General features: G+C 43.8%; 1 protein-coding gene across 1 annotated transcript in view; it reads left to right on the top strand.

Moving 5' to 3' along the window:
- The window catches only part of mtss1lb (MTSS I-BAR domain containing 2b), a 27,664-nt gene extending 23,173 nt beyond the window's left edge, over positions 1-4,491 (top strand). The window contains exons 9-12 of the mRNA XM_056608046.1: positions 262-336; positions 1,663-1,848; positions 2,607-2,772; positions 3,054-4,491. Of these exons, the coding sequence (XP_056464021.1) occupies positions 262-336; positions 1,663-1,848; positions 2,607-2,772; positions 3,054-3,901 (1,275 nt within the window). The 3' untranslated portion in view covers positions 3,902-4,491. The remainder of the gene's footprint in view (positions 1-261; positions 337-1,662; positions 1,849-2,606; positions 2,773-3,053) is intronic.
- Positions 4,492-26,983: the final 22,492 nt, after the last annotated feature.

A 26,983-nucleotide genomic window follows, 5' to 3' on the forward strand; every position in this document is an offset into this window, starting at 1 on the left:
TTTTTTTTTTTCTCCTTTCATATTCTCTGCCTCTCTCTGTCTGTCTGTCTGTCTGTCTGTCTGTCTGTCTGTCTGTCTGTCTGTCTGTCTGTCTGTCTGTCTGTCTGTCTGTCTGTCTGTCTGTCTGTCTGTCTGTCTGTCTGTCTGTCTGTCTGTCTGTCTGTGTCTCTCTCTCTCTCTGTCTCTCTCTCTCTCTCCCTGTCTCTTTCTCTGTCTCTCTCTCCCTGTCTGTATCTCTCTGTCTCTTGGTCTGCGGTGTAGAAGTCGTCCAGCTCTGCGTCTTCAGAGGCTTCAGAGACCTGCCAGTCAGTGTCCGAGTGCAGCTCCCCCACTACTGTGAGTACCACCATGAGTCAGACCTTCTATTTAATAACACATGCCCCGAAATTAGCAGCAGGAAATCCGTAACTTCATCCCTTTCGGTGAGGGTTTTACCACCATTGTGGTAAAACATTGGCAGTGCGATAACTCTGCATTGCCGCTCTGTCACTTTCTGACATCCTGAAGTAGGTTTAGAATTGAACTACTATTAGTCTACTACTCCTAACTATAGTTTTAAAACAACTCTTTTCCTACAAAGAAACAGTATCTTTATAGGTGCATGCTAATGCCTACGTGTGTAGGTGTAGCTCTATCCAATCTACTCTTGATCTATTTCTAATTCTTTTTCCCGCTATGATGTGTGTGTGTGTGTGTGTGTGTGTGTGTGTGTGTGTGTGTGTGTGTGTGTGTGTGTGTGTGTGTGTGTGCGTGTGTGTGTGTGTGTGTGTGTGTGTGTGTGTGTGTGTGTGTGTGTGTGTGTGTGTCTGGAACTGAATGAATGAATGATCCGAACGCACTGGTCCCCCACTGACCATCCTCACTGCCGTCTCCCAGCATGGGAGACCTTTCCTTCTCGTCTGTACTTTTTCTGTCTCTCTGCCTCTTTGTCTCTCTCTCACTCTCGCTCTCTGACGATGATGTGACTCTGTCTCTCGTTCCGCAGTTTGGCCCGTCCTTCGCTACCTTCCGTCCCTCTCTCTCTCACTCTGGCTCCACCAGACCTCTCTCTGTCATTCTTCCTGTGCCTGCGTCCCCACCATATAATTGCTCCCCCGGGTCCTGCTCCTCTTCTCCCACATCAAAGGTTCCTATCTGGAAGGTTTGTTCCTCCCCATTACGCTTCCATTTCATTTTCTACATTTATTTAATTTCCTTAATTATTACCATTAACATAATTTCACATTTCATTTTTTTTTTTAACTGACTCACAACTCCAGCCCTTCACTTTAATTTTCCACTCACACGTTCATGCCAACAAGCCTCGTTGGCATGATTATTCTGTTTCCGCTCCGTCTCACTCACTTGTTTTTCAATCTCCTACCTTGCGGGGGATTGTCTAAAACACAAAAGGCCATGGAGAGATGACTAATCAGAGCAAAATAAAACAATTATTTGAACTGCAACCACAAACAATAACCAAAACAGCAGGTATAACTACTCACCCGCACGCACAAACGCACTCGTTTCGGGCGCTCACACACACTCAAGAAGACGCCAGGCCGCAACGCTCCGCCCCTATACTCTGCACTCACGACGGAGGGCCTCAAACTGCTGGATAGTGGACGGGTCTGTCACTATCACTCTCTACCTCCTTGTCGCTAACCCCGCCTACCTCTTCAGGATTGGTCCAAAGCAGGTCAGTACGAGCAGCCGGTTGCCGTGGCAGCAGTCCAGAGGAGAAAGGAGCCCCTTGATAGGCTGAGGGAGCAGGAGTCGTCTCCAGGCAACCAGGGGTACGGTTCCGGCTCCCACCTCGACCCTGACGGACAGAGGACCCGGATGCATCAGGCAAACATGGCCGCCAAGGTAACGCCGACAAAGAGTAGGCAAATAATAGATGTGGGAACATGGTAGTAAACTGCAGCTTCAAAGTATGTCACCGGTGTCTCCATGTTGCAGTGGGGGAGAGCGTTGGCAGAACAGAGAGTGAGCGTAGAGGAGGACAAGGCTGAACTTAGCAAGGTTGTGCATCTGCTCAACCGGATCCCTTTTTCTGCTTGCCGTTGGTTTATTCAAACGACCAAACCAACAGCTGGTTCCAATCCTTTCGGGCTTTGGTTCAGCCAATTTGCCATGTTAGATTAAAATGTTCCATGTTTAACCTGCAAAATTGAAACTGTGAATACATACTCCTCTCTGGTAGTAGTAGTTGCTAGTTACAACCAGCCAGGTATTTACCAGCGTATTTTCATTTTGAAGAACAATTGGCATAGGGTTCCTAACACAGGCTTACGTTGTGGCTTTGGAACTGCTTGGAACATGAAGCAGCTTGAATAAATCAAACAAAATGTAGCTCTGTGTTTTCAGTGTGAAGAAACCTGAACAGCTTAGCCACTCACATGGTGGTGCTGGGTTGTGCCTCAGCTTTTTCCCCAAGACAATGTCCATCGATACTACAGTATTCCATAGCAAGAGATACGTATAAATGGACCGTGCTCCACCTTTCCCCAACAATCGATTTTAAACCGCACCACACTGTGTGCTGTATCTCGATGGGCTTCAGTGTCCAGTTTGAGACGTGAACACGCTGTGCGCTGTAATTGCCTCTGCTCGCCCTCCCCCAGCACGGAGACGACGTGTCCCCGGCCGCCAGCGACCTGGCCATGGTGCTGACCCGGGGCCTGAGCATGGACCAGCAGAAGAGCAGCCGGGACTCCCTGCAGTACTCCAGCGGCTACAGCACCCAGACCAACACCCCCTCCTGCTCCGAGGACACCATCCCCTCGCAGGGTAAGACGGAGGCAGACCACGGCGGGTGGCGTATTTTGAACGTTGGATCATGGGTAGGGGGGGTATTTAACAGGACGACTTGATGATGAGATACGCAGGACCCCTTGGATGAGATGGGTCATCGCACGAGAATTGCTTTTAATGAATGAACATGCAATTCCGACGACTGATTGTAAATGAAAACAGTTTATGCTGCCGGTATTTCCTTTCGAACCTTTCGTCCTACCGCCTCAATAAAATAAACACATACTAATGTGGTAATTTTCCTTCGGCTCCAATAGACTACGACTGCTACTCTGTAAACGGCGATACGGAGGCCCAGGAGGCACAGAGCGACTTCGACAAGTCCTCCACCATCCCCCGCCACTCCAACATCGCCCAGAACTACCGGCGCATGATCCAGACCAAGAGGCCCGCCAGCACGGCCGGGCTGCCCAGCGGCGTGATGGGGGCCGGGGGCGGGGGCTCCGGCACCCCGGGCACCGCCACCATCCGCCGCACCCCCTCCACCAAGCCCGGCGTGAGGCGCACGCTGTCCAGCGCCGGGCCCATCCCCATCCGGCCGCCCATCGTGCCCGTCAAGACGCCCACCGTGCCGGGCGAGCCGCACCCCCCGGGCTACGCTGCCGGTGGCGGTGGCGGCGGCGGCGGCGTGCCGGTGCGCGTCGGCAGCGAGGAGTGCGTGTTCTTCGCGGGCGCTGAAGAGTCCCACGGTACGCTCGACTACGTGAAGGCGTCGCCCAAGCGCCTCAGCCTGCCCAACACGGCGTGGGGGTCAGGGGCGGGGCTGGAGGTGTACATGCACCAGCAGCAGCAGAGGGCAGGCGGCGGCGGCGGCGGCGTCACCGAGGAAGAGCAGATGATTGCGGCCAACCGCCACAGTCTGGTGGAGAAGATCGGAGAGCTGGTGGCCAGCGCCCAGGCCCTGGGCGAGGGGCAGTTCCCCTACCCCTCCCTCCCGGACGACACTGGGCCCCCGGGGGACGGGGGCCAGGGGGGGGCCGAGGGCCCGGGGGGGGCGGAGGGGGAGGGGGAGGGCGCCGGGGGCGACATGCTGACCACGATCAGGAGAGGCGTGCGCCTCCGCAAGACGGTGTCCAACGACCGCTCTGCGCCGCGCATCTTGTGATCCGAGCGCCGGGCCAGGGAGCCGGTGTTCAGCCGATAGGGGAGAGGCGCTAGGTGTTGGTGTGATGCGATCGGCCGCCTTGTGCACACACACACACACACACACACGCACACACACACACGCGCACACACACACACACACACACACACACACACACACACACACACACACACGCTTGTAATGTAGAGAGATCTATGGTATAACGAAACAGAAAAAATACAAAAAAAAACATCTAGACGAAAAATAAAAACAAGTTGTTAGAGTAATGAACAGTCTATTCAAAGGATGATACTGATGATATTAACATAAACACCGGTAATCCACGATGATAATTCAAGTTAAACACCAACCATTGACAGGCTTCTAGCTGGCCGATATAGCTCTTCCGACACACTGTCACTGCGTGTGTTGGATGCATGTTTGTCTTTTAACACCTGTAGATGGGGAGACTGGCAGGCCGGAAGGAAAAAAATAAAAAGATGAGAAAGGAAAAAGAAAGATTGACAGACAAGAGACTGATTGGCCCCCTGTCACCCCGGGCAACCACATGCCCACATCACAACGTGTGGGATGAAGGTTGGAAGAGGCAGGTCGCCGGAAGGGTGAGGGGGGGGGGGGGGAGGCGGTGTTGGCTCAGGGGGTCAGGGCAGGGGTCAGGGTTCAACTGGGAATAGCGCCGGCTGGATGGGAAAAACCCGAAACTGTCCCGGAGCAGTGATGAACTGTAGTAGCCCACTGAGGACTGAGGCATTGTGGGTATTAGCGCGGGGAGCTAGCGCACATCATTGTACAGGACAAGTGTTGGCATTGAGCCGCGCTAGTACCCGCTTTCCCCTTACTACGTCAGCCCTGCTGGTACGTGTGTGCGTATGTGCATGTGTGTGTAGGTGAGTGTGTGTGTGTGCGTAGGTGTGTGTGTGTGTGCGAGGGGGCCGGGTACAGCTCTGCTGCAGGACAGCTGGTCACCCAATGTTGGCAGGGCTTTTTTCTCCTGTGTGTCGTACTCTGTATTTCCTGTTTTTATTGTTGCATCATTACCTTGTTACCACTGTACGGAAAACGTTACAAGAATTAACCCAGGCGTATATATATAAATATATATTCATATATATTTTCTAGAACCAGAAAGAAAATGTTAATAAGAAATGGAGCAATAAATGTGTTTTATTTTCTTGTTTGGCAGAGGAAGGATGGAAGGAGTCAATGGAAGACTTGTACACAAAGGTTGTGGTTTCTCTTTTGACCGATAACATTCAGGCAATCGTGAGGAATGATGAAATCTCTCATGGAATCATGTTTTGATAACTTCTCTCGCTCCTCTCTCTTCATTCGCTTGAGTGACGGATGAAGGTAAAAAATATTAAAGAATTAATGTTTTTTACCGCCAGCGGCCACTAGGTGTCAACATTGTTTTGCATGTTGGACATGGAGCAAGAATGAAAGAATGACGAGCTAAAGTTTAATTTCTGAGAGACTGCTTCTTTAACACCCGGGATGAGAAACATATAATTTGGTTTGCAACGTTGATGGGAGTGGGGTTGAAAGATACAGAAAGTGACATGGAATAGCTCATTTGGAAATATTGTGGAATACAAGGTTGGATAAGGAAGACGTTTGGTAATAATGATGTGCCCTCATGGGGTATCTGAAGGTTTGAACGGAGACATTGTTAAGCCGTTTGGAAATATATGAACGACAATCTGCTGGCCCAGATCGGTTCAAGTTAAAGTCTCTTATTTTATAATTTGTATCTAGTATTACACACCATAGGCGGCCATGGGTTACTAATGAGCAGGGCAAGGGTAGATGGACCCATTTCACATTAGTATCAGAGTGGGGTATATACAGGTGTCCCTCCCAACAAGAAGATAGCAGCTGTGTGCACACAAACACACATTACAAGTTTTGGATATTTACTAGTGTTCAAGGGCACATATTGTTTGCCAAACAGGAGATTGTAATCAAATAAATAATTAATTAATTAACCCATAATTGGCACGATGAGCTACACCTGTGTGCACACCGCTGTGACCCTGGTGTCGAACGGGTCCTCGAAAGTTTCAGCTCACCGTAGAAAAGATTAACTGAGAGTCAGAGTCGTTGTGTTTTGTTTTGAGTGCACACTCGTTAGGCGAACGCGCAGGTTTTGGAAACAGAATGTTCTCGACATGTCCAGCTCTGTTCATTAGAGGCTAGAAATTGCTTGCCTTTGGATATGTGAGAAGAATATTTATTTGGGTGATTGAGAGCCTGATGGATTCAGCTCACAGAGGAAAGAAGAGAAGGAGGTTATTTGAGTTGGCGCAGAAAAGGCTGTTAGAAGAGATGAAAAGATGTCAGCGCGTGTGTGTGTGTGTGCGTGTGTGTGTGTGTGTGTGTGTGTGTGTGTGTGTGTGTGTGTGTGTGTGTGTGTGTCTGGGGGGGGGGGGGGGGGGGGTTGGCGTTGGCAAGGAGCATTTTCACTGCCTGTTCATACAATATGGATGTGCTGTAGTTGTGAGCGAGAGTTGGGCGTGCAAACAGACTGGCTAAAGAGGTTTTTGTTTTGTATGGAGATATGAAGTAACACACGGAATTACATTTTGTTGCATCTCTTTTAAGTTATGTGTGTAACTGTTTGACTCTCGAGTCAAATCGTTCTTGTTTAAAATGTAAAAACAGAAACAAAAAAAGAGAGGTAAAAAAAAAGTGCTCTGGGTGTAAGAGAAGCGAGTAAGCAAATGTAAAATATGGATGTAGGATGTGCGATCAGTGCCCGGGTGTCTCTCTATTGACCGTTGAAGTGTAGGCTATAGCAAACTGCATTAACACAAACACGCTTTCCCAAAACGTGATGGGCTTTTTTTTTTATTTACCGAACTATGGCTTGTTTCACATTGCTCTCTTAAATGTATTTCTCTAACTTTTCTTTTTCTTATTTTTGCCGTAAATAGAAGCACTGTTTCCAGAAATGTCTACGTGTTTTTGTTTTCATAAAAGAAGAGGGGGAATATTAACTGAGGACACATTTCCATGAGCCTTTGGCATCACTTTTTGCTTGATCTCAAAGTTCAGCCTTCGCATAGGGGTTGGTTTCTCCGCCACGGGTTTCGCTGCGAGCGACACAGAGGTGTATTATGTATGCTGTGTAAGACATGAGTCAGGCCGTGGAGTTATTTTGCTCTGCTATCAAGTTGAATCACTTTAAAAACATCAGCTCAGGTCACAGCAAACAGTACACCTATTGACACTGAACCGCAAGATCCAAGAGAAATTCACCACACATGCATGATTTGGTTTTCCAATATTGCTAATTTCTTGGGTCTTGTTACAGTGCTGACTCTTAACACAGAGACAACAGAACTGAAATGGGGCCCCATACTTTTTTTCATGTCACTCTTAAAGGCCTAGCGTTCAAAGGATAATACTGTTTTTTTCACCAAATTCTATCGGTTTGAGGCAATTGTCATTCACAGCAGATCACTGAGCCCCAGGGATAGGACCACTATAAACTAAAGCCTTGTTCTATTACTTTGCTAACTGTTAATTACCTGTGCCATGACTGAGAACAGACACCAACGGCACACCTAAAACCGGTATTTTCCAGATGGCATTGAAAGTTTATAGTAACACAATGAGGGCGGGCGGATAACTCAATTTATGTTTCACTGTGCTGAACAAACCATAAATATCCTGTCATAGCGAGCTGAAACACCTGTACCTCATATTACATCTGGGCAGAGTGGGCGGACAAACGGGCAATAAAGCCAAACTTATAAAAAACATGAGAGGAATAAACCGGCATTTCAAAAAAGGAATGTCTGGTAGACATCCAGTAAAACAAAGCCACAGACACACACTGTCTCCCCCTGCAATCAGACATATTGACACCCACCGGACCCACTGTATGGACCCAGTCCATCTATCCGTGACGCACACAGACACACACATACACAGCCAAACCCTGTTCAGCTGTATCGAGGTGAGCCTTTCTATCTGAATTAGAAATAAGTTTGACATTATAGAAGAGTTCTCTAGCTGTGCACCCGAAGCCCTCTGGCCCATCATGACTAATGAAAAAAACAAAAAAACACTCAGATGCCTTTATTCCACTGTGGCCCACTGTGAATATGTCCCCTCTCTCTCTCTCTCTCTCTCTCTCTCTCTCTCTCTCTCTCTCTCTCTCTCTTTACATCTCTTGTGTCTTCTACCTATTTCCATCAGCCTCCCGCTTACTTGACTGATATCAAGTAAGCTGCTTTTGCTTCTTCAATCTACATTGTGTCTCTCTTGCTGTTTTATTATTTGTGTTTGTGTGTGGTATGACCTCTTTGGGTATGATCGTCTTGGTGGATGGTTATTATGGGTAGAGATGCGTGGTTGTATGAGCCACGCAGGCTTTTTATTAGCTATGGGTCTAATTAGGAACTTATTTTACCACGTGGACGCGCAACAAAGAGCGCGCACGTCTGACGACGTTGACTTCAACCGTTGTGACGTCAATCTCTTTTTCCTCTTGAACTGGGGACGACATTATCGGTGAGTTTGATATATCGCTCACCTGTCACCTATTTGCGTTTTCTTTTAAACAAAGCCACCACGCTACGCTGCTATTGAATCTAGTTTTACAACGCCTCGTTTGTTTCATTGCTCGCCAAGAAAGACGAATGTGGATTATGACAGTGTTTACCAAATACCCACTGTCCAAAGTTGCATAGTTTTGTATTAAAATCAGAGCCGTCGTCGTGTCAAATGTTTTGATGGCTCAAAGTAAAAACAGGCCTTATCGTAATTAAAAGCAAAAATACAAATGTCAGTTAAAGTTCAAATAACATGCTACTCATCTGCTCAGTCCGTCAAGGAATAATATCGTAATATCCTTTAAAATCTTCCACCAAACCATCTCTAAACCATTTATTTCAAATATTTGTTCCTGCCAGTTCTATTTTCCCTCAGACTAGTTCATCTGAGAAGTCACATTAATTATCTGCAGAAACCTCGTCTGAAATCCTCCATTTCTTGACCGTGGACCCATCCACTGCAGTTAGTGAGGGTGTCGATGATTGCTCCAATGCATGTGACCTTTTAAACACGACTCCTGTGCACAGTATTTAACTGTCTCTTGTTTATTGCTTATTATAACTCTTCTGTCAACCATGCCTGTGTGTGTGTGTGTGTGTGTGTGTGTGTGTGTGTGTGTGTGTGTGTGTGTGTGTGTGTGTGTGTGTGTGTGTGTGTGTGTGTGTGTGTGTGTGTGTGTGTGTGTGTGTGTGTGTGTGTGTGTTGCAAACGTTCTGCTCCACTGTTCTTCCTTCACATCCCTTTAGTTGTCTGAGTCACTTGGATGATACGTGTCACACAGACACAAACACGCCTATACACACACGTCCACACACTGCATGTGGGCCTATCTTCGTCTCCCCAGGGGTAGATGTGGAGAAGCGATCCACATCCACGGTCACACCATCATAACATAGTAGCTGGGATGGCTTTGTGGTGCCAGTGTCATGGAAACTGAAATTAATGTCTCTCACGCACACACTCTTGGCTCTCTGCGGTAATCTCTCTATCTTCGTCTGCCGTTCTATCAATCACTGTCCTTCTCCATATGTCTCCTTCCATATAATTGTGAATGGTCAGCCTCTGTCTGAACGAAATCTCATGAAAGATGAATAGACCAATAAGACCATTAATCGACTACCGAAGCGTTGACCTCCGCAAACTGGGGGCTATTGCGTGAACATGTGCATTCTAGGTACATACTGTTTGTTTTTCCTCTACGTGTTTGCGTTCGCCTGTGTGTCTGTTGCGGGCCCTGTACTCTCTCTGTCCCCCCTTTTCTCTCCTATCCTGCTCTGCTTTTTATCCCTTCAACTTTATTTATTGTGAGTTTATTTACAAACCTTTTTATTTTTATTTTATTTCGCCTTGGTCGCCGATGGGGAGTTTATAATTTGTCTTCCTTTTCATAAAGTGATTCTTAATTTTCCATTTTTTTGTTAACTTAGTCACTGCTAATGTAACAAAATGCACTGTGATGATTCCAGTATTAATAAAAGTTGTACTTAAACTGTGCTCCAACGAGTGGCCATTGTGTTTTCTATTCAAATAAGGGGAAAAGAAGAACCAATGGTTTCTAAGAAAGAAATCGAAAACACATTGTTTCATAGAATAGATTAACCATGATCGTGATAAAAGTAACTTAGACCCGAACAAATAAAATCATCTGCTGACTATATTTAATATTTTGTTCAAACATCCTTTTCGTCGCTCGGATTTCACTGTCAATATGTCTACTAAAATATTATTGAGGGGCTCAATGATAGTTATGTCTACAGTATATTTGGTGTCTTTGTATCTCCAGCAGGTGGCGATATTGCAACTTCTTAATCAGGAACAGTTTCTAGAAATCTCTCGTACCCCAAGGTTCTGGGTTCAATGATCCAAGACCGAACAGCCCTGTAAATAGTGTCAACTCATTTGGCTTAAGCTATGTATGGGGGAAAAAACACAACATATTCTTTGTACAATCTGTGGTTTGAATGGATTCTCAAAATCGATGCTATATTGTTATCTTAAATAACCTGATTTAGCTTTCTAATTAAGACATTAGTTGCATGTTTAAGTGATACACTTTTGAAATGAACAATGATCTTGTCATCACTGTACATGAAGTTGAATTACCGCAAGGTCCACTAAAACCGACACGTAGTCTTACTGTATGTGTCTGAAGTAAGTGGTGTGACTATTTTCTGTTGGTTGTCGGATGGACATTCAACTGGCATGTTTTCACTTTCTTTCCCATACAATTGCGCAGCGAAGAGAGGCGAACTGCATCTGAAATCAGAAGAGAATAGAGGGAGGCTCTATGGTCTTTGTTCACTGGCCGTTCAATACCCTTTTATCGGTTGAAAGAGCATGCACACAAAATAAACAAACAATTGAGTGTGAAATAATGAGAAGTGTGGTCTGTATGAGACACATCTAAGGCGTCCCTTGCGTGTGAAGGGGATAACGAAGGCAGCTCAGGCACATCGGCACACAGCATCCTGCCAACTAGACACTGGTCCGACGAGCAAAGAAATACCCCCGGCTCATTCAACAGTGCACTTCCTCAGGCTGCACTACCTTATTCTAGTTTTGCATTTCAAGAACGCTTACATATTTATCAGTTTGAGCTTTTTGCACTTGTTATTTCGGGCGTGGGTTTCAGACTGCTGCTGTTTCGATAGGGCCAACTTGGCCTACCATACCAGCCGTAGCCTCTAAAATACTAACCCCCTATGAAGAGCCATCCGGTTAAGTCTAAATTAATCCTGTGCGCTCGTCTCTATTAAGCCATGGTGACAGAACAAGGACAGGCTTATATTACTTGAGACCAACTCCCCAGTCAGCCTGCGTAGAACCACACAAAGACTTTTTTAATTAAAAATAAGTGGGCCACAATTAATCTGAGGAAGACCATCCTCATTCAAACCCACAGTGGTATGAGACTAAAAGCATTACGCCAGTGTGTGTGTGTGTGTGTGTGTGTGTGTGTGTGTGTGTCTGTGTCTGTGTCTGTGTCTGTGTTCACCCGCACACGTGCAGCGCATTGGACAATTGTGGGCCGGTGAATATACCCCACCAGTCTGCTATAGTCGTCCTGCGACTCTAATTAAATGTCTAACCGATATGCCGTCAAATTACACGATGAAAGGCTCACCTGTGGTCGTCTCTTAGCCGGAGAGAACCAGCTAGCTGCGCCAACTCACGGCATTGTGATCCGCATTTAATTATGGCTACACCCCATTGTGGTAGCCGAGGAAGGCTTTCGCCTTCCACAAAAGCCGGGTTTATTATGCCCTAGTCTGGGATTTCTATCAGGAAGTGCAAACAAAATTGAGCACTAAATTTAGCCCATAAGTGCTCCTTTTCTTCTCCTTTTTTTCACCCTGACCTTTTAGCGACACCGTTCTATTTGTTGGCACTATTATTTCCTACTATACCTTCACCCAAGGGTGAAACTATACTTTCACCCAATGTCGAAAGTCTAAAACATACAGAACAGCCCCGCCTGACTGCCCTCGAAGCCATGACCCCATGTGTGAGAGGTCGTTCCTCATCCTCAGTTTGTATTGACCTATCTGTTGATAACGGCAACGGCATGGCAAGGTGCATATTTATGTATGCTGTAACGTATACTGTCCATACGGACCGCCCATTCCGATATAGTCATGGCAAATTAAAGTATACTAGAATGATCTAGAAGTCTCATCAAATGCTCCATCTCGTGGTGCCTCACCCAGTGGCTCGCATCTAAGAGTTGGGGCCTGAACTTTATCCCAGAACTACGCCCTACTGATCCAACATGCATTTCTGAGAATCTGACCTCTATTTTATAACAAAAAAAAGTTATGAGGGAAATGCACATGAACTTTATTTAATATCATGAGGGCCGTGGTGTGGGCTCCTTTTGACCCTAAACGTGTGTGGGTCCCCTTTATTTGCTGAAATGCTCTTTTTTTTTTCCCAGAGCAATCTCAAGGTGCCTCCTGGTTGATGAGTAATGGCTAAGTTTCTATCTCTTATCTACGTATTCAGATCAAATTATAGCAATGGCTTGTGTGCCAATGCCTTTCAATGGAGCATTTGATGATGCTTTGTGAGCCTTTCCTGTAGAGCACCTAAATCGATCATTTTAATAGACCTTAATGCCCTGCTTCATTTTAAAGAGACCAGACGTCTCTCTCTTATCAACTAGTCATTCTAGGCTCCCATTAATGTTTTTTTTTTTTAAAATCTTTGTAGGACTTCTCATTGAGGAATTGCATAACTTCCGGTTGGGCTAGAAACACCAAATTGATAATATTGTATGTCCTTTAGGCCTTCTTTCATATAGAACAGAGTCCGAAAAAATCCATGTCTACAGCTCATTCCAAAGAGTGCTAGATCCTCCACCAATTCCATCACATCCTGTTGGGCTAGCCGCTAGAGCATCCAAACATATCATTTTTAGTAGAGGTTAATGCCCTCGTTCATATATAAGTGGCTAATAGGGGTACAACAGGCTTGCGCTATTATTATTTGAGGCCATGACTGGGGTCACCCCCGGTAAGTTAAGGGCATACTAGACTCTTTTGTGTATTCACACACTAAATAATGCAGTGGATTATTGAGATGATTTAAAGATTCCCCACTCCATCTTTATAAATATGGTTCTCTATTCCTTATTCCGATACATTTTGCAGCTTGCCAGGATCATTGCTCACAACCACAAAAATAGTTAATACACACTGAGCATGAAGAATCACCTCTCACACATGAGGTGTTTATTGCCGCGGCAACACTCAGGAGGTGCTGTCCTGTCTGTAGCACATTAGGATATGTGTATATTTCCTTTTTAATATGACACTACATATTAGAACTCAAACTCGGAAGCAATGTGAACTGTGCTTACATTACATACATTAGTGTACGTCATCACAGCGACCCGTACCTAAAACCGTAACCAAGAATCAATCACTTTGGGGGTTGTTCGAAATATTGTGTTCATATAACATTGACATTTACATGTCATTAAGGAACAGGTTTGAGTGAGACATTTAAGGATCCCATTACCTTTTGGCCCAGGAGTCAAATACCCTTTCCACTCTCCTTTCCCAATAAATCTCTTCTTTATCTGTGAAAATGCCTGCCCAGGATTCCTTCCCTTACATACCCCAGACGTACCTGTGCTCTTCATCCTTACAATTTAGTTTGACGTATAAATCTGTTCTGACAGGAGTTTATGTCATGTTGTAGAGGTGACAGCGATCATTCATCATCTTTTAAAATAGCTAGCTTTTATATGGGGTCATACGCAATCTAGGACGCTGCATGACATTGAAAAGCTTGTAATGAATTTTAAAATTGGGTGAATGCATCTAGATATGGTTGGTATAACTAGATGCGAGCCAGCTAGTTTGATTGGCTGTTATTCCTCAATAGAATAAGGCCGAGTTTATAACAAGAGTTTATATGGTTATGTAGGTTTATGTATTTAAAGAAATTGCCACTTAAAAACGAACCATTTAATGTTCACATGTCGATGTGAAAATGCACCAGGCGGTCTCTGCATTTGACTGAGCATTTGGCAGTGCCCTCAGGTTTAAATGTCACATCTGATGCAAGTCACTTCCATAACACTATTCAAGGCATGGCTTGCCTGCATCCTACAAAAAATGGGCAGCCAACACATAACTGCTCATAGCACGTTGGCTCAGTCTGAAGTAATTACAGTAGGAGGATTGCTATTGCTATGTAGATGATGCTCAGCAGCAAATTAGAAGATAAAAATAGGTTTTGTGAAGAGCAGAATTACTAAAGACAAGAACATCTGGAGTTCACAAATGCAAGGTGTGACTTCGCAAACGTTTTCCACCTCTGTCTCTCAAACATCTATGGTGATTCCTATCTGACATCACTGCTGTCTTATTTATTATTATTATTGAAAATTATTGCTACGATTCTTTTAATTATTATTATTGTCAATACTTATTTGGATACTCCTAAGGATACCTTCAAGTCTATCATACAGGTGAAACTGTTTTTTAAATGTCACCAGGTTTTGGTGACATTTCCTACTTGTTGTGTTGTGTTGTGTTGCGTACAGGACTTACTCTGGCTGCTTAACCTCCCCCCATTCCGCCTTCAGTTTCTAAAGTAATCAGCAGTGGTTCATTCTTTGCCAAGTCTTTTCAGAAAATGTGGAGCCCTGGTATGTGCCAGTACATTGGATCAGTGTCTGTCTACCGCCGGGGAGAAAGTCGACTCTCCCTTTTGACACAACTGTGTGCGGCGCCTCATGCCCAAGCAGGTGGTGGATTTCTTCCCCTCACCCTTGTTCCCCCCTTTGCCATTCTCTGGCTGGGCTGAGTTATAAGCCTTGTTTATTCTATTTGTTTGATGAGAATGCCACCTTGCATCAACACAGCCATCTTTCCTTCTTAGGCTAGTCACGTTTAAAGTGGGTTTGAACATGGAAGGGGGTTGCTGATCAATTTAAGTCAATTACTCCTTTTGGATTAAGGGTCTGTGGCCCTGGGTTTTTCTGAAACTGTGCCTTGGAGATTTTCCCCATACCTATCATATTATATATATATTGTTTTAATCTTCCTGTTCTACCTGCCTGATCACCCTATACAGTAATACAACATCCATGGACTGCTTTACCCAAAACACCCAAGCAACTGTGACAGTCTCAAGTGTAATTGGCGATGGTACCATTTGTAGTTGATGGATGGTTTCGTTTCATAGAAGCTTTTTCAAATGTAATTAGCATTAAACGGGCAAACAAAAAGACAACCGCAGCTTCACAAATATATTGATAAGACTAACCAGTGATGTGCATCGCTCAGAAAAATAATGATTTACATCAGATTGATCAAAACAGGTGCGTGCGTGCGTGCGTGCGTGCGTGCGTGCGTGCGTGCGTGCGTGCGTGCGTGTGTGTGCACGTGCGTGCGATAGGGAGCCATTCATGTCATGTACAAATGTAATTTCCAAGGCGACAAGGATGGGTGTACTCACGTTGATGAAGGGGACTGATGTCATGTTTGAATGTATACATTACTGAGACAGGAGGGAGGGTTACGGGGACAGGCGGACAGAAATTATGGCATGATGCACACAGGGGTCTGGTGGGGTGGGGGAGAGGGTTAAAAGGGGAAGTGTACGATTGTTGGAAATGAAGGGTACGCATTTCGAGTTTGGATAGAATACAGAGAAACATATAAAAAGTCCCTCTTTGTTTTGTTGCATCTTTTATTGTATCATGACTGTCAGCCTTCTGGGAAGGCGCAGTGCTAAGGCCGTCTGAGAAAAAAAAAAATACAAAAGCCAATCAGAAATGGGAGACTAGTGCGGCTGGCGTGGAACCCTCGCCGGGGCCGTGTCCTGTCAGGCGGCTGCAAGGCCCCCAGGAGCCAACGGGAGTGAGGCAACGAAAGGGGAAAACCAGGACAGGCTTGATGAGGGATAAAGTGGGATTCACTTTTCTGTGTAGAATAAATGACAGTGTGTTGTATTCGCACCGTGTACCGCGGGGTCTATAACGGAGAATGACGGGGAGAGAAAATAAGAGAGGACGCGGGAGCAGGGAAAGAAGCATTTCTTGAAGCTATTTACCATAGGTATACATGCTTTGAAGGCACCACATGGGTTAGCGTTGACACATTCGAGCGGAATGTTATTTGATTTTCCAAATTTTCCAAGTATTTGTTGTGTACAGATATAGCTATTGTCCATCAAGACAGGCTTCAGGTTTTCCATTGCAGTGACATTTGTAGGTTGGCTATCTCCAACACAGTGAAGTGCACTGTTATTAGGTTTGTGTATACAAACATATTCACTCTGTTTTTTTCCATTGACATACTAGTGTTTATCTGGTCGAGGAAAAATACTCCAATTGTGGTCTGGGCTGCCTTTAAAGTTCAAGAGGGGAATTTACTTGTCAATTTCACCTGTCGACTCTTCTACACACCCAAATAAACCTCCTTCTCTAATATTCCCTCTCAAAGCTGGCCTTGAACACCCCATCCCTCCTCTTCAAACGCTCCCTCTATTCCCTCGCTCCTCTTCGGCTCCCCTCATCAACATTCTTTATCTTGCTGTTTTTGTCCTCCCTCCTTCCTTCCCTTCCCCTCTACTCTCTCCCGCCCTTGCTCTCTCCACCCCGCTCCCTCGATCCCTCTCTCCTTCACACTCTCCCAGGATTGTTGGGCTTTGGCTCTGTGTCTCGTGTGTCCATTGATAAGCTGGCTGGGGTCAACCTCTACCCGGACCGCTAACCACGAGCTTCCATCGTGCATGCGTGCCTCCAATTAAAGACGGCTAATGAGCAACAGCATTAGCATATCAATTCAGGCTCCGGTTTTTTGCTAGCTCTGTATTACACCACCCACGGAACACAACTGGAACTGAGACCTGGAGGACGATGAATGAGGGAAGACTCGATGACAGCATCAGGACCGACTCCCTCTGCCCTTCACTGACGGCTTGCCCTCCCAGCATTTGTCTCTCTGTCATTGTTGTGATTTAAACCTAAACGACCATTTTTATGTGATTCTCAGGTTGACCAAATAGTTTGTAATCAATAGAGTATACCCAGGTGCTTCAATACCCCGAAACATTTATTTTATATGCGTAGCCCACTATAGTGTATTGGCAGTAAAAAAAACATGAAAACTGACAAAGCCATACCAACGTTTTCAACTTCAAGCTACAAAAATGAACACCGGAATATATGCTACTGGGTATGGATTTCACATTATTTTGATGTTATTTTTACTATATTATTGCTATTGACTGTACGGCATAATGCTACACTATATACAATGCATTATTTAATAACCCATCACTAAGTTGGGCCCTATGTGTATGCTGATCGGTTGCCCATTCAGTCCGTCAGAAAGGCTTCCAAGTAGCTGCAATCACCCCTTTAAATCGACATAAGCCTACCTCAGTTAGCCGTGAGGTAATAAATCAATTATCTTAGCAATTTACAATTATCCCAAAAGATATATGTAAATAAACAATGAAAAGTCTGATAACTTATGATTATTCATCAGAAGCGTCATTCATCGGAAAGAATTATTTATCATGCCTTTCTGAACATTATTTAAATCAAACATCTCTATACCTCTACAACACATGATGCATTCCTTATATCCACCCATGTCTCTGCTTTGGAAACCTAAGGGGAAGAGGTATCAAACTGTCAGTAAACACTGAATATATGGCAAGAAAATTTGTATATTTGCTTATTTGTATATATTTAATAACGTCAATGTGTCTGACGTTTGTGCTATGTGCCTTTAGTTTGGAGGGCACAGGTAGCACTTGAGTTGAATGAGCAATCATAACCATTCTAACAGCCTAAACCCTAGGGAAGTAAACTTCCAAAAAACAAGTGGGACATTGAAGAAACCTAAAAATCTATCCACATGACATTTGTGTGCTTGGTTTGTATTTTAAATTGTAGTGAAATGTACCTATTTTGTTTCAATCAACGTTAATGCAATATGTTCTGAGTTTCTAGTGAAAGGAAAGAAACAATCAAAGACTAATGGGCACAAGGCAGCTAGATACAATCAGAGGTAATCAAAGTCAACAAATTGAATGGGTTTGATTGTTTATTTTCCAACCAATACAAAAAAAACATATGTTACGTGTTTGGCCATAGCATCTACATAATATATAACAATTTATGCTGGAAACTATTTTTGGTGGAACAGTGAAATACTAATTCCATCCAAGACATCATAGTGGATAATTCATTTCAAATATATTCCATAATCACTGCATCCAAGCAAATAATTCAGGAATTACATTGAGTATAGCACTAAGACCTTACCAAATGGCTTAGCCAAATAATATATGTTAGTAATTTTACAAAGACCCAGACATGTAAGTTAATATTAAAAGTCTGATCAATTCCAAAGTAGGCTTATCTATAAAAAACAATTTCCACCAAGCCAACAAATTTGAATGAGTAAGTCCAAATAATGAGAATATTTTCCCAAAACATGATGACTCACTACTTTGTTATGTTAAAATGTTGGGAATGTAATAACAGGATTGTGTCTATATTAGGATTAAGTAACTAATGATGATAAAAAGCAACCTTTTTAAGATAATGTTGTGCGTTCATGCATCCCGATTACACAATTCAGAAAACGGGACGTGGCTAAACCAAAACAATAATTCACATTAAAACTGTGTTGCCTTCTTGCTTCCTCATTATAATCAATACTTTCACTATTTCTTTGTACCTTGGTAAAAACTGGCGGCCTATGTAATCAGCAATTCATAACAATTATAAGAAAAAGAGAAAAGGATGAAGAAACAAAAGGAGGAAGGGGAAGAAGGAGAGGAGGAGTATAAGAGCAACTGAATCTTTCCTTTTATTTACATGGGTTGCATCAGATATGCAAGCACCAACAAACCACCATAACCGGGTGTATCCGTTTCATCAGGCCGTTCGGGTCCAGCGGGGAAACCAACTGCACACAATACATTCCTCTTTGCTTTTGCCAAAAAATTCTAGTGTCAAAAGCAACTGAGCCAAACTTGCAGTTTGAACTGCCCAGGGTTTTCTAATAAGGGCCCTGTTCCCCCCAGTAGGGAATTGTTCATGAGCCCTGATGCAATCTCATTCAGAGGGATGTTTAGTGGCGCTCTGGGAGAGTGCCATTTACCTATTCTCTGGCTGACACTCTGTGGAGGAGCTGCCCATTGGCAGCTGCTCTTCGTGGTTTATCTCTCATTATGGGCCATTCAAAGTTTGGTTCCATAGCAAGGGCTTGCCTTTATCTTTTTTTCACTCCATGCGTCTGTTTCTGTAGTATGAGGCTTCATAAAAGATGAGATGGAGAGGGTCAAAATGAGTTCAAATAAAGGAAAATGAATGCAATATTTTCTGTCCATCAAAATAGGAAGATACTCTTCTGAACGAAGCTATTAACAATTCTATATTTATTTCCCATTAAAAAATTTCAACTGAGAAAATGTGGATGTCCTGGTGGTTGGATAAAGCCCTATTTTTCAAATTGCATTAAGTGTAATAGGCCTCATGTCATGTCCACTCTCTCTGGGTATTATTATCATTTCCATGTACCATCTGTAGCAGTAGCGGAATAATGAAGTAACAAAAAAAAAAGATGCGCATAAAGCACTTGGAATATTTAATACTGAACATTGATAACTTTAACAAGGTTTTCTAAGGATAATTCATGGTAGCGCAATGAGTCTCCAAAGGCTTGTTCAAAATCAAGGCCAACTAGACTCAAGGGGCCTTGTTTTGGACAACAGTCTTCAATTGGATTGGCAGTCTTCTTCTCTTTCCTCTCTTGGTCTGTTCGAGTCCAGAGAGATGATCGTGGCTGCCAGGCCAGTGAAGTACAAAGGCCGACCCAAAGATATCCTGACCCAATGTCCTATTGAGAGCATGAGCAGTTATTCAATTTTTTTGTTTTGGTTATTCTTGTCATGGTACGAATAAATGAATAAAAAAAAGAAATAGGAATTAATTAGCCACTTTTAAACGTTTGTTTTCCAACTTCTATTCTCCACGGGCATAATTAAGATGTGTTTATTAGAACACAGTTTGCTCTTCAAGGAGGTAACGTAACTAATTGGTATTATCCTCAAGTCACACGTTTTGCCACAATCATTAAATACATAAGAGGCAACTCCTGCCAGGAGCGTCCCCGAACTGCATTGGGCATTGCCGGGGTAAGTAACACTAATTGAATGTATTTACCGGAGTGGTTTCGTGATGTACATGACTATGTACATGGAGCTGGAGTTGAGGAATGAAACATTCAAGCACAATCTGTTGGATATCTGAGAAAGGGGCAGGATCAATCAATTGCTGGCCGGAACCAAACCAGAATATCCAGCAGCAGCCCCCAAAGTACCTCCAACGTCGTCTAAAATAACAGCCCGAACTAATTTGGGCCGATGAATAGACACCACTCCATCTATTAAGGACTACTTATTTTGAAGCGTCTTTTAAGAAAAATTCAACCGTGGACACACAAGGACACTTCAAATGGTTCTTGTGAATTTGGGAAGGTAAAACTTCGAGGTGGAGTTGGCTATGGCGAAACATATCGTAAATGTGTCTTCCTGGGTGTGATGTGAATGTTGTGAAACAGGGATGTGTTGTGGGAGGGCGACAAGTAGATGGAGACTGGAAAACACAGCCACCCGTGGCTTGCATTTTAGTGTAGGAATGGAGATGAGGCAATGTTACAGTCTGTTGGATTGCTGCAGACAGGTCTAATAGCACCACTTCAACACGCATCTAATTATACTGCTTATAAGAACGTCTGTTTTTTGCAGTTATTTCAGCCATATGGAATAAGAACATATTTTGCATTAGTACAGAGTTGAGCAAGCTCTCTTGAGCCAATATTTTATTGAGCACTTGCATAACATTACATATTACATTGAAGTAAAGTGGAAACTCAAATCACTTTGCTAGCGTTTCTTTCGTGGCTCGTCACTAATGCTAAATTCCTTCATCCAGCTCTTCGAGGCTTTGTTGGTTGACATTGGACTAATGTCCCAGTGTGTAGTATTCAAATCCTTCATACACTTTCGTTTATTCGTACATAATTATGAAATACAAGACAAATGATGTTCCAAATGATGAGGTCAAGAAACTAATGTCACTTTGTGTAGCTCCTTAAGGGGCAGATATTGACTTGATTTATAATTCATCATGTAGCTTCCTCTGAATACAGCGTAGGGTGATTAAGTCCTCTGAGACAATGTTAAAAGAAGCACTACATTGATTTAATATGGGATGGAAAAAAGATTCCACTCCCCCCCACTTTATATTGATAAAATAACAAGGTCTCCTCCCTAAGAAGATACTTCCCTTAGCTTGATCTCACTTTTCAAAAAGACACTCTGAAAGCCTGATAGAAATCGAGTGAATTCTTCTGATTGCTCTGCGCACGCTAAAGCCCTCGCCGTGTAGTTAAAGGAGGAGGAAACACGCTCATAAAATAAACATCTAATGCTCTCAATTTTTTCTCGTCGCCCAAACCCCACCACACTGGCATATTACAACCAAAAGGGAGGAATTGCCCTATGAGGCCAGAGAAACTAAGGGAGAGACTAAATAGAATGTTGTATGACTGCCTTGGATACAAAGGGTGTTTTGACCATTACCAGTCAAACTATGACACTGAAAAAACAATGAAGGAAATCCAAGACACACATCTTTCATTATTCAGAAGGAATTTTATATCAATGACTTGTATTAAGTAACTTTTACACTGTTCCAATTTCCTGAATTTTTTTCTCCTCGAAGATCAGAAATTATTTATTTGGGTATGGTTAACTATTATCCCAACCAAGTCTCACGGAAATACATGATACTGTCACGTCATTTAAACCAAAAGCACAAATTTCAAACTCATTTGAAAAAATAGAGATGAAGCAGATACCTTTTTTTCCGTTGCGGTTTGCCTACAGAGCAGCGCACCTGCATTAAATATATCTGAATTGTCATCATTTCCCAGAATCAAAGGTGAAAGTAGAAACGGGTGGCCAAAAGCTGTCATATTGTTAGAAATTTGTGCTTTGGCACGAAAAAATAGAAATTACGTGTCCCAGATCACGAATGAATAGATTAAATGACGTGACAGTGTCACGTATTTCCGTGAGACTGGGTTGGTTATCCATACCCATACACTGTAGCTCAAATACTTGAGCTTTATCTCAAATATCCTCCAGCCTTTATAGATGGGCGGATATTATAAACTTTCTTGTAGTTGATGCATCACACATGCCCTCAAAATAGCCATCTTTGACATGGTTCACGGCAACGTTTTCCCTCATCTTTTAAACTTCTCTTCAATCACATTTCTAACATTGAGTTGAAAAGTTCAAGTCAGGCTGGACGGTGTTGTGGCTAGGCTGTCAGCATGAGTAACTGGGTTCGATCCCCAATGTCTGCAGCCTACGTGTTTACCATGCTTTTGCAACTTGCATCTAAAATAAAGTAGAAGGCAGTTCAGATAAAAATATAATCTGAACTGTATATAATACATACAATTTAAATAGCAATGCATTTTAGAAACAGCAAATAGTGATCGTTCTTTTGTTGTTGTAGGGACTGTGGGGGGTCATGTTGAGGATGACTGAGGAACCCATCACAGATAGAAGGAGGCCTGAGACACCACAATCATTTATTCACCAGCAACTCAGTGCTCTTTTGTCAGAATCCTGGTCTCGAATGAGTTCATGAGTGAGATTAATTGCAGATAATTGGGATTTAAAATGATGCGTGTGTTTGTGTGTATTTGAGTGAGTCATGGGTTCAGGTCATCAAGTTGAAGTGTTAGCAAATCCCTTGGCCAAATCTCCCTTTTTGCTGAACCCAGATACCGGATAATTATAATAATCATTAAAGGATGGTCTTCTGCCATACATTTGTTTTAAAAGTCAATCTAAAACCAAACCCAAAAGCCTAACCTATCTTACAAAATCCCTAAAACCTACCCTTAAAACCAAACCCCTGTCATATTGCTTTCAATACCCTTAATGTCCAGGCTGCCTTGTGTCAACTCCCATTCAGCTACTTTTTTATCTATTCATCTTTCTTTTTGTCCTTGTCAACATGTTTAAGTGTGTCTTTTCTCTATCTTCCTTCTCCGTAAAACTCATTCTATTCTTAAATTTACTGTTATCTTCAAAGCGCTCCTCCTAACCCAAACTAAGCTGCCCGTCTCAAATCTCCCTCCACAAAGACTGTATTAAGTGGTCCTTTATTCTCACTATTTCCTTCTTCAATGTCTGACCCTTTTCCCTTCTGTTCCCTTCTCTCTTGTGTTTCTAGGACCTCATCTTCCTCCCTTACCATGTGTTCCTTAACCTCCTCTTCCTCCCTCACCATGTGTCCCTTAACCTCATGTTCCTCCCTAACCATGTTTCCCTTAACCTCCTCTTCCTCCCTAACAATGTGTTCCTTAACCTCCTCTTCCTCCCTGACCATGTGTTACTTAACCTCCACTTCCTCCCTGTGTATTCCTTAACCTCCTCTTCCTCCCTCACCAAGTGTTCCTTAATCTCCTCTTCCTCCCTTACCATGTGTTCCTTAACCTCCTCTTCCTCCCTGACCATGTTTCCCTTAACCTCATGTTCCTCCCTAACCATGTTTCCCTTAACCTCCTCTTCCTCCCTAACAATGTGTTCCTTAACCTCCTCTTCCTCCCTGACCATGTGTTACTTAACCTCCACTTCCTCCCTGTGTATTCCTTAACCTCCTCTTCCTCCCTCACCAAGTGTTCCTTAATCTCCTCTTCCTCCCTTACCATGTGTTCCTTAACCTCATCTTCCTCCCTCACCAATGTGTCCCTTAACCTCATCTTCCTCCCTCCCCCTGTTTCCCTTAGCCTCTTCTTCCTCCCTCCCCATGCGTTCCTTAACCTCCTCTTCCTCCCTCCCCATACGTTGCATAACCTCCTTTTCCTCTCTCCCCATGTGTTGCTGAACCTCCTCTTCCTCCCTTTCCATTAGTTGCTGGTACCTCACCCCTTCCCGCCCCTGGTCCTCGCTATCACAACCTCCTCCTCCTCCTTCTTCCCGTTCTCCCAAAGCCCCGTTACTGATTTATTTTATTTTAATCTTCATAACCCATTTGCATGTGCATGCAGTCCTCTCCCTCTTAGGTTGCGTTCCTCCATTCTATATATGTCAGCCGCAAAGACAATCTCATATTTATTAATATAATTGAACAAATTCCAATGCTCTGAAGATGAAGCCAGGAGGAGACGGAGGAGACGGAGGAGGAGGAGGAGGAGGAGGAGGAGGAGGAGGGGAATCGGTGAGCGCAGAAGACACCACATCTGGCGGCCCTAGTTTTTCAGCCGAGCGTTTCTTATTCTCCTCTGAAAACCTCAATGGAACAGCTGCTCTGACTGCCTGCTAGGCGGCCTCTAAATTTCTTCGAAACACCTCTAACTCTCTGTCTCCGTCTATCTCTATCTCTGACCCTCTGTCTCTCTCTCACTCTTATTCTGTCTCACTCTCTCTTTACCTCTCTATCTCTACCTATTTCTCTTAACCTATTCCTCTATACATGCATCCATATTTCCCTGCATATAATTATCTGTATATCGTCCCCTCTCTCTTCCTCTCTCTATCCCCCTCTCTTTCCGCCTTCATAGCAGCATAGTGTTGCTCTACAGGTCTTCAAAACTTTATTGTCTGTTGTAACAGAAAATCATCATCAACGGGAAAGATGGTCTGATCTTTGGTCTCGTCTTTGCCAGTCTCTTTCACTTTCTTTCTTTAGGCAATGTTGTTGTGTCCGTCTTAACCCCAAAAGTTTAAACCGTTTGTGTCATAAGCAGGGTTCTCAAATTCTAATGACCGACTCACTCACTCACTCACTCGCTCATTCTCTTTCAGTCTTTCTCTCGCTCTCTCTCTCGCTGGCTCTTTCTCTTGCTCTCTCTCGCTCTCTCTCTCGCTGGCTCTTTCTCTTGCTCTCTCTCGCTCTCTCTCTCTGGCTCTCTCTTGTTCTCCCTAGTTATCTGTAATTAGGTCAGATTCAGAAATAATGAACTACCCTCATGCTCCCCCACAATTGTTTCATCAACAACATCAATCAGGTTGACTAACCAATCAATCAGGGGTAACGTTGATTAAAAAAACTCCAGCGTTTCAAAATTATTTAGTAATTATTTTTCCCGTTGATGATATTTGCGTTTTCATAGCATGTGTATGTCCAAACAGGCGTGAGTGTGTTTGTGTTCCCCCACGATCATGGAGCATGAGAGATGAGGCCCCCATGAGGCAGTAGGCTCCTATATGGATCCTTTGAAGCCTGTATACATAGCAGATGTAGCTAACTGTGGATAATTGATCCCTGCGTTAGATTCTGGCTTGTATCCCATAGATTCCTCGGCTGAGCCAAGTCATTTCATCATAGAAATTCTATCATAAAACGTGTGAAAGCTATGCATTCGTGGTGCTGAGATTTGTGCTAAAATTATGATTAAAAAAGTATATTCAAGATTGCAAATTGATGGCTGAATCTACTTCTAATATCTTGGTACAAAGGTTAGGGAACTCATGGTTTTTCCCATTTTATATTTTTCATTGTATATGATGTTTTGGATTTGGTTTGTTCAATGAGATGGAACTGCTTTCATGTTTTTAAGATTGAAACAAGCATGCACACACATAGAAATTCAATCACTCTGCCACACACACACACACACACACACACACACACACACACACACACACACACACACACACACACACACACACACACACACACACACACACACACACACACATCACACAGCTAGACACACATCACACAGCTAGACACACATCTTCGCACTAACATGCGAAGATGTGTTTGTATGCATATTTACTTATCTGACACATGATGAATGGAAAAAACCCACTTGCAAACATGCAAACCAACACTACTGTGCTATACTCTTTGACATTAGTAGGGGCTGGACATTGATCTTTTCCACTAGGGATTAATCTATCCCCGCGGTGAGGCCAGAGGGTGACGTTAAATGCTGCCACGGCAGCATTTAACAACCATGAGACTGTTCTGCAGCATTGATCCACTAAACCTTCTGGACATGGGCTTGACCTGCTGTACCTGCAGTATGGTAGGTATCATCTGTGTGGGTACAGATTCACTTTGTTTACATCGTATAGACGTTTGGACATCAGCAATGAACGTGCCCTCCAGGCTCTTGTGATTTATCTGAATCAATATATGATACATGATAGTGTTTGATTCCCAGCCGATTCAGGGGGTTGCGTGTTGAAGCCCCAATGCCTACAATCTGCCCGTAGGTTGAGCCAGATGCCCTTACTACCTGCTGCTCCTCCTGAATGGCATGCATCTGAATTTGATGCAAATCTCTTTTGTGTTTTTTCTCTTAAAAGTGTTTTCTCCTCAATTGTCCTTATAGTACTAAAGGATGGTGTGATTGAAGTTAGGGACAACAAAGAAGCTGATTGAAGTTCCAGGGCACGTCTCTGTCGGCTGGCTGCTGCATTCTGTGCATGCAATTCCCCCCTCGCCATCGACAGGGTTTGACAGTGAAAAGTGCCCTAATTGGTTATTATTGACAATGTCTTTATGGGGTGGTTAAGCTAGAAGTGGCCTTGAGTTGGTGGTGACCAGTTCCTCCTCCGGTCTACCTGTAATTACTCACTAGGGAAATCAAAAAGACCGGCTCGGAAAGAGAGTGAGTACGTTTTCTCATCGTCCCCCCCCCCACCCCCCCCCCCCCCCCCCCCCACACACACACACACACCTGTTTTGGTTTTCTCTTTTGCGAAACTCAAAGGCATAGTTGTAGTAGACCACCAGCTGGGTTTTCAATCTGTAACCATTTCCTCATCACAATATTTGCCTCACTTCATCTTTCCTTCTCTCTCTCCTCTCTGCCTCTCTCCTTCTTCCCTTTTCTTCTCAAATGTCCAGCCCCCTCTCTTTATCTCCTTGCTATCTCTTCTTCTTCCTTACTCTCCCTCCTCTTTAGCCCATTCTTTCTCTATTAGCCCATTCTTTTGTTCTCTTTC

The sequence above is a fragment of the Gadus chalcogrammus genome, chromosome 14 (genome assembly GCF_026213295.1).
Source record: "Gadus chalcogrammus isolate NIFS_2021 chromosome 14, NIFS_Gcha_1.0, whole genome shotgun sequence".
Lineage (NCBI taxonomy): Eukaryota > Metazoa > Chordata > Actinopteri > Gadiformes > Gadidae > Gadus > Gadus chalcogrammus.